The sequence below is a fragment of the Vidua chalybeata genome, chromosome 7, assembly GCF_026979565.1.
Source record: "Vidua chalybeata isolate OUT-0048 chromosome 7, bVidCha1 merged haplotype, whole genome shotgun sequence".
In the NCBI taxonomy this organism is placed as follows: Eukaryota; Metazoa; Chordata; class Aves; order Passeriformes; family Viduidae; genus Vidua; species Vidua chalybeata.
This window is the reverse complement of record NC_071536.1, coordinates 2577218-2591662: the sequence shown is the minus strand read 5'-3', so window position 1 is coordinate 2591662 and position 14445 is coordinate 2577218. Positions and strand designations below refer to the sequence as shown.

Genomic DNA, 14445 nt, shown 5'->3' with positions numbered 1-14445 from the left:
AAAAAAGTCTTAGTGCTTTTCACCCAAACCCCCAAAAGGATTTGGGTTGAAATTCTCTCTGCCCACCCCAGACACCAAGCCAGACCCTCAGATTGCAGCGACACACCCTGGATGATTTCATCTCTGGCAAAGACCAGCGCAGAGTTCCCCAGCCCAACCAGTGGGAGCAGCTTTCTGTCCCCGCTCCCTCTCAGCGTGGAGGGGACGGGTGACAGCAGAGACCTTCTGCAAACCCGTAGCTGCGCCATGGAGAGCGTTTATAAATAATCTCTCAATTGCTGAGGAGCCACTCGGGCTTTTCTGAGCCTGGTTACAGCCGTGGGCTCGCAGTGTCTGTCAGAAACACTGCCCCTCTGAATTAGGCTCATGGTCATTTTTAAGACACACATCTGTATTTTTTTTCCCAACCAGATGCTGGGCTCCTAAGCCCACAGCTGCTATTTCTCCCCCCTCCCCAATTATTTTCAAATTTCCCCGTTTCCAGAGCGGCAATAAGTCCCCGCCAAAGGAGGGTAATGGGAAGGCTCTCTCCGAGAGAAATTGTTAATTTGGGATTTATAAAGGACTTTCCTTAATGAATAATAGTTGAGCTCGATCTGTCTTCCCGCCTCGTTCTGCAAAGTAACATTTGTAAAGTAAGGTGATCCCAATTACTCCCTCTAATGACCCTCTCCAGGAGAGATTCCAGAGGGGGAGCCACGAATCCTCTGCTGCCCTGGTGCCAGGAGCATCCCCTGCTGCCAGGGCTCCCTGGGTTCACCCAGCTCCCAGTCCCCCACCTCCCTGCCTGTCGTGGATCAGCTCCAGGATGTCCTGCGAATCTTGAGGGACTCACCGGATTGTTTGGGCTGGGAGAGACCTCAAAGCTCAGCTCATTTCAACCTCCCACTAGCCCAGGTTGCTCCAGGCCCGGGACACTTCCAGGGATGAGGCGTTAACAGCTTGGCATCCCAGTGGATAGAGAAGAATGGGGAAGTCCCCTGCTGGCATTGTCCCCAGGGTGCCAGGTCCAGAGGGGGTCACAACGCCCTGACCCCCACCCACCTCCTGGCTTGTCAGAGAGAGGGGAAATGACTCAATTTCTGCCCAAAAGTGTCTTCACAGGAGAAAATACCGGCGCTGAAGGGTCCTTGGATCAGCAGGAGGGGAATGGATCTGGCAGCTTGAGCCAGGCAGGCTCAAAGGAGGAGCAAGGCCCTTTTTCCTTACTTTTTTTTTTTTTTTTTTTTTTTTGCTTAAAATATGGATCCGTTACAGATCAGAGCCAAATTACAAGGTTTGGGGAGTCTCACATCATCTCCAGGTCTTCAGCTGGAGACTGGACGCCTTCAGGGCTTTGATGCTTTAGCCAAGAGTGGCTTCTTGCCTTTGCAAGTGCCTTCTCCAGCTGTTTTCTCCTTTTTTATCCTGCCTCTCTTCCCTTTGCTTCCCCTCTGCAGCAGGGAACGAAGGTGTGGAAATCCCATTCCCTTCCCTCCTTTTCTTGCTGTCATCCCACATCTCTGTCCCACATCCAGAGGTTGGTGGAACATCTGGAGGGCCAGGAGCCAAGGATGGGAATTTTTTCCCATGCTGCAAATCCTGCTTCCCTGGCTCCCCAACACTTGGGACAGAGACCTTCTCTGCCACACCACCAGTGCTTCCCTTTCTCCTTTGCCTCCACTCCAAGAACATGAGCCCAGAGGTGCCCCAGCACCCAGAGAACATTTTCCCAGTAATTCCAGTGGAGAAGAAAAATCCAGGAAAAAAAATACTTATTAAAAAAAAAAAAAAGAAGGCAAAATAAAATTCTCTTTTAAATCCCTTCTGCACTGCTGGAAGGAACTAAGAAGCACAAGTTGTAAGAGCCTTGCTCTGGGTCACCTTCAGAAGAGGTGACCCACGGACGACACTGCCTTTGGATGCCTCGTCCCTGCTCCAATGACTATTTTGGGTGTTTGAGCTCTGCTACGCTGCCCGAGTGCAAAGAACACGCTCCTTTTCTCTCCCTGCCTCCAAAAATCCTCCTCCTGGTGAGCCAGAGCTGCTGTGAGCCGGGCACGGAGCTCAGAGCTTCCCTCACCTCACAGGGAGGGGATTCTGCATCCCGGCTCTGGCTGCGGGCTCCGGGGAGCGCTGGAGAGGATGAAATCCCGAATTATTTCTTCACCTGGCACAAAACCTCGGCGCTGCCAGTATTAACTGGCCAGGCCGATTAAGTGGCAGCCACCAGCCAATAAATAAATTGGAACCATCTCCAGACCTGATTAGCTTGCTAATTAAGCTCAGTTACGGGGAAATCTGCAGTCAATCAGCCCGGCCATTACCAGTTGGATCCGCAGAGCGGGAGATGGGGATGCTGCACCTCTGCTGGGAAGAGCAGGAGGAGGAGGAGGAGGAGGGGAGCGCGCTGGCGGTGGGGAGGAAGGTGGTGCCCAGTCCGCTTTCCCCAGCAGCAGTCGGAGAGGCTCATCCCTGCGGGGGATGCCCCACAGCTCCCCAAAACCGCAGGGCGCCTCCAAAGAAAAGGGTGAAAACACGGCCGGGGGGTGCAGTGGATTTTTTTTTTTTTTTTTGGCCGGGACAGGCTGCTCCCCACGGGAATTTGCAGTTCTGCCCTCTCCCTCTGGCTCCCAGCTCCCAGGCAGCAGCTGGGGACCTTCAGAGGATGCTGAGGGACATCTTCATCCCAGCACGGCGGCCACGGGGGGTTCACTCCCCTCTCGGGGGTTCTGCCGCCAAGGGAGATCCAACCTCCTCGGGCTGGCCCAAAGCTGAGCTGGGATTTCCAAGCCCGTGTCCATCCAGCGCTGGCAGCATTGCAGGATGAGACGTTTTGGCATTTGGGAACCCCTTTTCTCCCTCCTGCTGCCAGTGGGCATCAGGCAGGGAGCTTTTCTCTCCTTCTCAGCCTTCCTCTGGCCCCGGCAGCTCGAGGCTGCTGCAGATCCCAGCCTTTCCTTCATTAGACCGACATTCCCGGCCTTCGATTGCCACTGATCCTCCCAAAAGACGCGACTCGTTTGCTCCTGCACCCAAACGGCAATAAATGACCATTTTTGCCTGCAGGAGGTGATCGGGAGAGTCTCTTCAGCTGAGCAACGAGCAGCACCAATTCCTGAAAGGCTGGAGCGAGCTCCGGGGTTTTTGTGCATTCCCTGGAAGCCCAAGGTCAATCCCTGGGCACCAGCAAAGCCCCGCGTCCCTCCTGCTCCCTGGAACGGCATCACCTCTCCTCTCGCACCGCTTCAGCGCTCCTCATCCCTTCTCTGGACCCAGGGAGCGTCCCCGGCTCCCAAACAAACCCATCTGGGAGCGGGAGATCGGTGCGGGCAGAACGCAAATAAATAAGTGCTAATTGCTGGCGCTGGGCGTCAAATGGTGACTGCCAGCGCATTTATTGGGCAATTAAAGGGCTTTACTGGGCATTAGGAGAGATCAATGACTGCCCGCTGGGATTCCCAGCCTGGCTTTCCCTCTGCACTTGGAGTGGTTTCACCGGGAATGGCCACGGTTCCCTCCTGGCCACTCCCGCAGGCTGTGCTCTGCCTTTAGGGTCGGGTTTGAGCACCTGGAAGGTCTTTCCCAGCCTCAATGGTTCTCCAAAGTCACGTCCTGGGCTTTGCCAGAAGAAACATCCACTGAGGATTACTAAACTCACTGAAAACAGGTGACTCGGAAGTCCCTGAATTTTCAACTTCCAGGCTGGGGAAACCCACAGCAAAACCCCCATGAAATCAGATTTCAGACACCTCCAGCTCTGGCTTTTGGCCACAGGTGGAGAAATAGAGACCCGGCTCTTTAAGGCTGCCCTTACCTGACCTCCACAGAGCATAAAACGTTTTTGTTTAAAACCCAGGTGGATCTGGGTCTCTTCTGGAAAACAAAGCTGTTTATCAGGAAGCATCAGCCCCATCACCTGAGCTTCCCGTCCTCGTCCCATCGCTCCCCTCGCACCAGTTTGGATTTGTATTAAAAAGCCAAGTAAAAAGCAGCAGAAGTGCCCAGGGAATGTCCTGGATGAGGGCAAAAAGCAGGTGGTACCTATGGAGTGAGAATCTTCAGGGCTCTGGAGAAGCTTCCTTGAGCTGGTGCTCCCAGCATCCATCAGAGTGAATCCTTTGGAGGCAAGGGTGGAACTGCACAGCGAGGCCCTTATGGCAGAACAACAGTTTGGGCTCTTTAGGAATTACCTTTTCTCTTAAATAAAGGAGAAAAAAAAAAAAAAAAGAAAAAAAGAAAAAAAGGGGATGTTTCCCCCACTCCCATTACGGGAATCAAGAGTTTTCCATCAGAACCTCCTCCTGACCCCCGTTGCTTTGCTGTAGGATATTTCCTTTTTTCCCAAGGCATCAGTGAATGCCACCAGCTGGGAGCGTTTCAGGGGTACACAGGGGTGGGCTCGGGGTAAGGTGAGGAACGTGGGCATGAAAGGCATCCTTAAATCTGCTCCACCATCCCTGAGCACCAGGATCTTCCAGGAGAAGCCAGATCTTAGGAGGGTTGTTAGGGAGAGAGAGCAGCCAGCCGTGCCCATCACAAAATCAAAACCCACATCCCTTCAGGAGAGCAAAGGAGGGGAGGGACGGATGGTTCCTAAAAAAAAGGAGCACTACTACAGCTTTCCACCCAGGGGGAATCCAAACCGAGTTCTCCCACGCTGGAAGTTCACATTTCAAATCCAGAAGGGGAGAACACAAAGCACCACCTCCTGCCTCGGTGCTGGGGGGCTGAAAGGGGTGGGGAAACCTTTCAGGAACAAAGGGCTGCAGCTGCTGTGTGACAAACCAGCCACGTGACCCCAAAAAAGGGGGGAAAAAGGAACATCCACAAGCAGTCCTGTGGCTTTTCATCCCCCACGGTGCTGCTGGAGCCTCCCTGGAGCACTTGGAAAGGAAGAGCAGGGAAAGAAACAGGAAAGTTCCCCCAAATCCCCGTGGGACAGGAGAGGTGGGAGGCTGGATGGGCAGTGAGGAATGGACAGATTTAGGAGAAGGCACAGCAGGCTGAGGAGATAAATCCCAACCCCCCAGATCCCAGGCTGTGGCAGCCCCACTCAGACCATGAGGATACAATTTCACCTTTCCAGCCTTGGCCAGGTTTTCTCTGGAGCAAGATCGGCACTGATGCCCCCTGGGGCATCTTGTCCCTCCTGGGTGGCTTTGAGGTCATCAGGTGCAAGGTCAGGAAAAGAGCCAACTCCAATCTGCTGCTTCTCCCTCTTTTCGAGGGAAATCCCCCACTTTTCCCACCTTTCCTCAACTCTGAGCACCCCTAATTTCTCTGTGAGACAAGCACAGACTGGGCAAACCACAGCATTGGTTCTCTCTCCGTGCTGCCCTTGTAGATCTTAAATGTCTCATTTCATTCTTTACACCAGGGTGCCAGAGTTGTTTAAATTATCTTTAAATCATCATTTCCCCCCCTTTCAACGCACATTTATGGAATCTTACCTGCTTTTCTCCAAGGACCACACAGCTCTGCCAACATTATGTAATTTTTTCCTGCAGGGACCATTCCAGTGAGTTCCCAGTCTGCCCTGGTGAAAACCCATCACCTCCTGCTTCCCTCTCCATCACCTCCTGTTTGTCTTCTCCTTGAGCCTGCTCAGATTCCCGATTTCTCCTGGGGTTGTACTCGGGACAAGACCTCTAAAACTGTAAATACATGTCAATCAGCTGCCCATTGTTCAGGGCTTTGAGCTGGTTCACAGAAGCCTCATGGAGAGCCACCATTTCCCTCCAACGAAGTGATTAGGCCGTGCCACATCCTGACCTTAGAGATGTTTTATTATTCTTACTTTAAACGATCATTTGGACCAATTTAGCAGATACAGATGTAACCATTCCCAGCCTAATTCCTTGGATCCCCTCCAGAGAGTCTTAAAGCCAAGGTGCAACATTTACTGCTCCCTTCCTCGGGGAGAATAACTGTTTTTAATGAAAGCTCCCATATTTTTGGCTGGGAGATCTGTCACTCACCCCACATGCACTTTCAGAACTCTTAGATATACACCCACTACGGCCCCACTGACTTATTGCTTTTTAATTTATCAATTTGCACCATTACTGGCTCTTCTGACGTGCCAGGTCCTGGACAATCCTTCATCTTTATTGCTGGCAAAGAGTGACAGGATCTGAGCAGCCCCAGGAGAAGGAAGCAGGGGGGGCTCAGTGGAACCACGAAGACTCAGGCAAAGAACAAGCTGCGACCAACAAGTTTTCTTGTCTTTATTAGAAAGAGACCTATACAATATAGCAGCCTCTCTCTGCAGTACTTTACAGCTTTTTTTGTTGTTGTTCCTTTTTAATTTTTATTTTTATTTTTAATTTTTCAGAATACTGTACAGCTGACACAAAAAATCTCGACGTGTAGAGGGAGAGAGAGAGAGAGGAAAGGGGAACATAATACAAACTGGCATACTTAATCAAACCCAAATAATAGGAAACAACAAGCAAAGTGAAATGTTTGTCAATTGGTTTAATTACAGTACAAACAATATAAATAAAGCATCATCGAGTCATTGTAAAACAAACTTGCTGGATGAGGTAATATAAAAACAACAACAAAAGACCTTTTTTTTTCCTTTTTTTTTTTTTTTTTTTTTTTTTTTTTAGAATTTCCACACTGTCTCGTCATCATTTATACATTATTATTTACAGAAACAGAAAACAAACAAAAAAACCCCAAACCCCAACAACCCAAAACTTGCTATGAAGCCTGCCATGTGCTAGGTATCTCCTGCCTCTACCCCGAGCAGGTGTCCCCTACTCACCTGGGCTCCCTCCCGACTCAACTGGAAAGACAAACACCACAAAGCAGAAAGACCTGGAAGGTTTGGGGGCTGAACACAAAATCCAGCCTTTGCAGGTTGGAGCTGGGCCAAGCATTTGGGATATGCTCACATCCTGCTGAAGCCCAGGGGTTTTAAGGCAGCAGGAGCTGCAGATCCCAGCTCTTGGCCGTTCCAAGGCGAGCCAAGAACATCAGAAAACGAGTCCCTGGTGTTTTAGGAGATGCTCCTGCCCCAAAGACCCCTCAGTCTGTGCACCCACACGCAGTGTGCCACTGAAAGGTGCTCTTGACTGCGAGACAGTAAAAGGGAGCTGGGCCAAACCCTGGACACTTGGGACTAGCAGGGAGCTGTGTGCTGTCAGAGGATGGGTACATCCTCTTTTTCCTCTGCAGATTCGATGGAGAATCCAGCTGAGTCCCTGGTTACCTCAGGAAAAAACACCGGGCGGGTTTTCCACAGCACTTCAAAGGAATTGAAGGAGTGGGAAATGAAAGATCCTCCCGTCGTTTCTGCACACCCAGCACGGCCCTCTCCCCAGCTCCTTCCTTGCCCTCTCCCTATGGATTGCCCCTGGAAGGACAAGAAACCAAAGCCAGGGCAGAGATGGTGTCAACAACTTTGGCTCAGCTGTTCCCAGACTGCAGCACCTGAGGTTTGTGGACCCCCACAGCAAAATCTTGGGAGCCAGTCATGGCCAAGAACACGTGGAGAGAGGGATGAGGAGCAGCCCTTGGGCAAGAACCCAGCTGGAGACAGCTCTTAGGAACATCTCACTTGGAAACATCTCCCCGTTATCCCCGACAGCCCCAAAAGGCAGCAGGACCCCAAAGCGCCGCTGAATCCCCGACAGCTCAGTGGTCCCACGCTCGGGTTCAGCCAGAAAGATGAGTCTCAAGCAAATTGGTATTAAAAAGGGCCTCTGAAGTGCAAGACTCTCTCCTTTCTACCTCCAGAATCTCCTTCCCTGGAGCTTCCCACCCCCAGGGCTGGCGAGCTGGGATTTCCCCTCTCCAGCAAGGGGGGGATGTCTCCCCTCCAGTCCTGGAGGCCGAGCTCAAGGTTTTCTCAAGCTGAATGTTGCTGCCTGCAGGAGCTGGATTTTCGGAAAACCTCTGAGGCTGCAGCAAGCCTGGACCTCATCTCCCTGCACCTCTTCATCCTTCAAGCCAGCGTCCCCCATCCTGCCTCCTTGGAAGTGGCTGGTCTGACTCCAGCTGGGAAAAGCATCCAACCAAAGGCTGGCTCCAGCTCCTGATGGTGATTAGGGCATTCCCACAACCCCTGGCAGCAGTGTGAGGAGCAGGCACCAGCACACACACACACACACAAAGCAAGTGCAAAGTGTGACACCCTGGCTGCACTTCTCCCACCGGTTCAACTCAGCTCAACTCCTACATTTGGGATGCCAAAAAAACCCCCACATTCAGCACCAAAACCCTTCTTGGGTCCTGCAGGAGGAGTTTGGGGTTTGGGGCACAGAGGAGATGTGCACGAGCTGTCTCTGTGAGGGGTTTTCCTCCTCGTACCCTGCAATTCCTGAAGACCAGGGAAGTGTTTGCAGCTACTTCAGCTCTCAGGAACAACAAAAATCCCACACGGATCAGTTGTGGCAAGCAGGGTGCATTCACTGCCAGCAAGCAACGTGGCCACCATCCCCAAGGCATGCCATGAGACCTCTGAAGGGTCCCCCACCCACCCCCCTCACATTCTGTACAGAACACACAAATGTAAAAATGAGTAGCTCTGAAGCACTGCTGAACAGCCAGTCCTTAGCACTGGAAGCTAAAAAAAAAAAACCACATCCAGAAAATGCATGGCTGAGGGGAAGCTGGGGCTCTGCCTGCCCACAGAACCCAGAGCGCCACGGGGGATTGGGATACAGGCAGGCACGGGGAGATGAAGAGGTTAAAACTGCTGAAATGCACAAAGACATCTTTATTTTATCCACCCACAAGCAAAATTCTCCCCCCTGAACATGGTAGTAAATGATGGGAGTTGATTCACCCACATCTTGCTGTCGCCCTGAAACAAAACATGGGGCCAGAAACATGCTTGGCGATTTGGGGCTGAAGATGGCCCTAAAAAAAACCCCAAACTGACCTTTTACTTTTCAGAAATCATGCAATTCCCCTCTCTAAACGTGAACTATTCACAGCTCCTGACAATCCTGGCCAAAACCCCTCAAACCTCCCTTTAAAGCGTGGGACAGACTCAGTCAACTCAAGGTAAACTGTCCCAATATTTACTGTAAAAACTGGCCCATGCTAAACAACAAAGCAAAACCTACAAATATCCTAAACCAACAAATTCACCCATCTACAGCTCTGGATGTTTTGCTCTATGACCTCTATTCTTTTTTTCAAACAGGAGATTATTTTCCAATAAAACCATTCAAGCCAACCTTCTTCTTCTGGTAGCTTAGAACTCAAAACTCATTGCAGAACCTCTGAATTTGGGGTACTTCAGTGTTTCTTTTCTACCTTGAAAAGAACTTTACTCTGCAGCGGTTCTGTTTCTTTTTTTTTTTTTTTTTTCCTGTTGTGCAGCAAACACAAGAACATCCAAAACCAGGTTTTCTACGCAGTAAATTTTACCCACAAATCATCAAGAATGGAAGGGGTGGAACTGAGGATCCAGGCCCAAGAGGCAGAGATCCCACCTAAGGGTCGCTGTAGCAGCCCCTGGAGGGGGAAGGAAGATGCCTGACAGTGAGATGAGGATGGGGAAGTTGTCTTCTCTCCAGCCAAGCTGCCTCAAAGTTTGGTCCCCCACGCTCCCCTCGAGTCCCCCCTCTGACAACAACCACGTAACCAAACATGAAATGACCATTTCACCAACAACAAACCCCAACAACCATCCCTGTTAAGGTGCAAAGGCGGCTCCCCGAGACGTTTGGGAAGGGCCCCTTGGGGACCCCCTTGTGAAATCTGTGCTTGTCTCCACTACCACTACTTTATACTAGAAACTACAAATTACTTCATTTCTCCCGATCTCCATACAAATATAAAAGCTGAAGCTATTCCAACCCCATATAATCTAATTATTCTACATTACAGTTACCCAAACCTGGATCTGCATTCCTACCCCGACTCCTCTCCCTACGTGACTCGGCCTTCTCTGGCCCAGGGAAATCTCCAAGTGCAGCTAAAGCTTTTTATTTTTCTTGCACTAACACACATAATTTAAGGGAAGGGGGACAAGACAGCGAATTAAACAATGTTAATGTCTACATGGTTATTTTACACTGCGCCCAAATGCTTCAAAATCCCCTCCACCTTCCAGGAGCTCACCCGGCTTTTCAAGCAGCACCAAGGTTCTCCGAGCTTTTTAAATTTATTTTTTTTTCTGCTCCTCTTTTTACCACCAAAATTGGAAAACTGGTAATGGGAGCCCTTGGTCAAATCTCTGCATTCAGGGCAGGACCCTGAATTTTCCCAAGGTTGGGTCTTTCTTCTTCATGAAGAACAAGGAGAAGTGAACTGTCCCTGGCAATATCCAGGTTCAGCTGTGACACATCCGACTGAATTCCACAGCAATTAGCCAAAGAGAGGAGGAAATATGGAAACAACAGGGGCTGACTCGCTTCTGGTGTTTTAGTCATGGATAAAGTGCAGAGGAAGGGGGATTTCAAGGTATCTGGGATGAGGGGAAGGACTGGGGGGGTGCAATGACAACCACTGCTGCAGACTCCGTTCAGAGAGAACAGCTTGGGCTGCTGGGTTTCTGCTGGGATTTCTCATGGACTGGGTCACAGCTAGGGCTTGTTTTGTTCCCAGCCTGCTCAAAGGGTGTGAACAGCCTGGCAAGAGGGCTCCAAAAAAGCAACAAGAGCGGCTAAACACCAGACAAGGAGCGGTGGGAGAATGGAGTGAAAGCAACAGGAACGGCATTCCTGTGGGATCTCCAAGTGCCAGGAGACGTTGCCCGATTCTGCACCTGGATGGCTCCAAGAGCAGCCTCTGCAAAGTGCAAACACACCCCCTGAAAAGCCTGAGGAGCTCTCAAAGCCAAGCCCCACCAGGATCCAGCCAAGGAGAGCTTCCTCCAACCCCTGCCTTTCCCCCCCTGTCCTCCACCCTGCAAGGAGTGACTTGGTGACAACAGCCCTGGGTGACCTCACCCAGAGGGTCCCTTCCAGCTCAGGATATTCTGGGATCTCCTGACCTTCCAAGGGAGCTCTGCCACGTGCAGGGCTGGGAATCCTCCCCACAGACCCCCACTGCTTCAACATAGTTATGCCAACACTTAGGGGAAAACCACGTTTAGGTTAAAAGCAACCGTGTTACCACTTAATTAAAGAATCACTTGGCTTGCCTGGATGCATAATTTTTCCTGTAATACACTGGAATTTCCTCTCCTAAAAATATTCTGTGCTTTTTCAAGGGCTGCCTTCAGAAGATTTTTAGGGCAAGGACCATGAAATTTGTCTACCTGCAATCTGCCTGGTTGCCCTTGTTTCTCAAACATCACCCTCAGCCTTGTCAGAGGAAGGTGGCCCAAAGAGAGCATTAAACAATGTACAGAAAATAATCTCAATTAGGTAAAAACCCCAGCTCTGAAACGGAATGTGCACTTTGAACACTGCCCACCGTGGATTTGAAACACTGGACTTGGTTTTTGGGATACAAATGCCCTGGATGCTCCTGGGGGGAACAGGAGGCAGCTCTAGCACCTCTGGGATTGCCATTCCTGAATCCCTGCTGTGGCAAAGCTCCTGAGCACCAGCACACAGCGGGGGTTTCACAGCATCCCCTCCAGCTGCACATCAGCTGGGCTGTCCTGTCCCCTCCCTGAGGGACCACCTGTAAGTACCAAATGTCAGGAATGGTGGAGAAATGGCAGTTCAAACAGACACCTTTCCTGAATTAAAAAAAAATTACATTAAAATATTTAGAAGTATCCCAGTGGGAAGGGAATCAGCTGTGTCTGGTGCAGTCAGCCTAGGCTGGCTGGAAAAAGATTTCCTCCCCCCAGATACTCAAAGGTCTAGAAAACAACAAAGTACAAAAGGACAACACCATAAAGAGAAGCTGGTCAATATTCCTGTGCTTCCACCTCAAGGCTCGTTTCTCATCCACAATTTTGCCTCAAATCTGTAATTTTTCTCCTGTTTTTTGGTTTTCCTTAAAATAACCATGTTGCATTTCTTCCTTTCAATTTTGTCCACATTCAGTTTATTTAGCAACTGCTGCTCCCATTTGTGTGCTGAATGAAACCCAGAGCCCCAAGGAAGAGCACCACCCCAAAGGCCTGGGAGATACACAGGAGCAGGTCGATCTGCAAATGACTCTGCTCTGTGCACCTCACAGCCTTCACATAATTGCTCCTTTGCCATCGAATTCAGTTGAGTTTTCAACTTTCTCCATGATAAACCATGCCCCCATCCTCACAGTGCCACATGCCACTTCAAAAAAAGAAAAAAAAAAAAAAGAAAAATCAACTTTTCTGCCTGCCAAAACCTCTGCTTCCCCACGCCAGAATCCAGCTAGTGGGAAGCAGGAGAAGCTGGGACGCAAGACCAAAATAACCCAATCATCAAGTATTGAAACTTGGAATTGAAATGAACTGTCCAGGCCACTTCCACAAGCCATTTTTCTTGCCGAAAGCAGCCGGGCTGGGAGGGAGCGCAGCCGTGCCCTGCCCGCCGCGGTGAAGGCTATCAATTCTGAACTTAATCAAATCTGATCTTCCCCCAGCCAGAATGGGGCTTTTTGTCTTGGCTTGTGAAAGCTTCCTGACTTCTGGAGTAAAATATATTTACAGTGCTGAGGAACAGCCTCTTTTCTCCTTTTTGAAAGGTCTCACGTGCTTTTTTTTTTTTTTCCTTCCCTGATCTCCTGATGTGTCGTTCCTCACAGGCTTTGGAAAGAAGAGTTCACTGCTGGGAATGTTATCAATGTACAATAATGATCTGTAACCCACAGATCCTAACTAGATGCACATTATTTAGCTCACATCCATTACAGTTTATAAATTAACAGAGATGTCATTTTCTGTACAAAAAAAAAAAAATCAATGTATATTTACGGTCTTTTTTTTATTCAAATAGATTTTAAATACATAGAATCTAGAGACACAATACAAAAATCTGTATAAGTTAGGCAATGCATCACAGGAGTGACCAAAAACTCAACACAATTTACCTTGGCAAAATGACAGAACCTATTTCTGCTGGCTGAAAACGTAACAAAAAAAAAAAATTAGCCTTTAATGCATTTATTAATTTCACCAAACGTACTTGAAATGTTGTTTTCCATAGTGGTATTCATTATTCCTTTTTGTGTTTCAGGCTTACTCTTATTTATTTTTTCCATTTTGTTTTTACACCAAGGAGACTGCAGTCAAATAACACTCAGCAACTCATTTCCTCTCTTTGGACTGAAAAATTAAACAGATACTAAATTATGACAGTGAATTTAGAAAGGAGGGCTCCAAGGGCTCGAAAGAACATGTCTGAGATAATATGATGCTTCTAAGAATATTGCAATCACATCCAAGCAATCACCGAAGCGTGCCATGTAACTACCTCCTCAGCTAATATGCTTTTTTCTCCGTGATGACTAATCATGTTCTATTAAACAGCAGTAATGCTGGAAGAACTCAACTATACAAGTGTAATGAAGCCAGTATTCTCCCCGGACAGATTAGCTACAACTGATTTGACACATACCATCATAGGAGCTTCAAACCTGACAAACTCTGTGCTTGCTTCTGATTTATGCCGTCAAGCTCTTCAGGAGAAGAGAATGGAAATCCAGGCGTCGCCGCGTTCCGTAGAGGTGAAATGTTCTGATGTGCTTCACTGTCACTTAGGGAAAGTCACCGTCTCTCCTTCCTTCCTTCCTTCCTTCTGCTCCGGCTCGCCTCTCCCCCCGCCCGTCCCCGGCGGTGCCGCGTGTCCCCGGGCGGTGCCGGCTGTCCGGCGCGGCCCCCGCGGCGGGCGCTGAAACGACGGCCTGCCCGCGGCCCCCGCGCTCCTCTCGGCCCCCGCGCTCCTCCACGTCCCGCCTGGCGCTCGGGATGGACCGAAGGGAAAAGGGAGAAGGAGACGTACCGGACTCACAGAGCGGAGCTGCGATGGGGATGGAGGAATGTGAGGCCGCGGACGTGACCAGGGTCAGCGAACGCGCGAGCGAGCTCCCCTCAGATGATGGTGGGCATCCTCCCGCCGCTGTTGTTGCGGTTGTTGTTCTTCCTGGACAGGTTTGGGGTGGCCATGAGGGCGAAGCGCTCGTCGGGGCAGCCGTACTGCAGCAGCACGTCGACGCACTCCTGGCTGGAGGCCTGGCGGGCGTAGGCCAGCGCCGTGTTCCCGTGGGCGTCGCGCGCCATCACGTCCACGCCGTACTGCGGGCAACAAGAGGGGAGCCGTTGGGAGCTGCGGCGTGAAAATTCTGGGACGGGATTTGGGGTTGGATGTGAGGGGGGGGGATGAGGCAGCAGCCTGACACCACGAGCACGGCAGCACTGAGCTACGCACGGGAAAAATGTTTCTCGAGGGAGGGAGTCTCACGCGTGGGACAAAATCTGCCCCGGCAGATTCCAAGCTAAGGGAATCTCTCCTTCCTCGTTTCCCACGCTCTCCTTCGCTTTCCAACAAGCAGCAGAGAGGCAGGAACACGCTTTCCCACCGCCCTCTGAACGCGTGCAGTGAGGAACGCCCAACCCCG

At 50.3% G+C, this 14445-nt stretch overlaps 1 protein-coding gene across 10 annotated transcripts in view; it reads right to left on the bottom strand.

The window, feature by feature from the left end:
* The window catches only part of AGAP1 (ArfGAP with GTPase domain, ankyrin repeat and PH domain 1), a 341321-nt gene that overhangs the window by 23012 nt on the left and 303864 nt on the right, over positions 1–14445 (bottom strand). For 8 of the 10 annotated variants that reach the window (XM_053947208.1, XM_053947210.1, XM_053947214.1 and 5 more), the window contains one exon: positions 6186–14122. The exons of the other annotated variants lie outside the window; for them this stretch is intronic. In XM_053947208.1, coding sequence (XP_053803183.1) covers positions 13919–14122 — 204 coding nt within the window. In that variant the 3' untranslated portion in view covers positions 6186–13918. Of the gene's footprint in view, positions 1–6185; positions 14123–14445 lie in introns of those variants that run through there. 10 annotated transcript variants of the gene reach the window in all.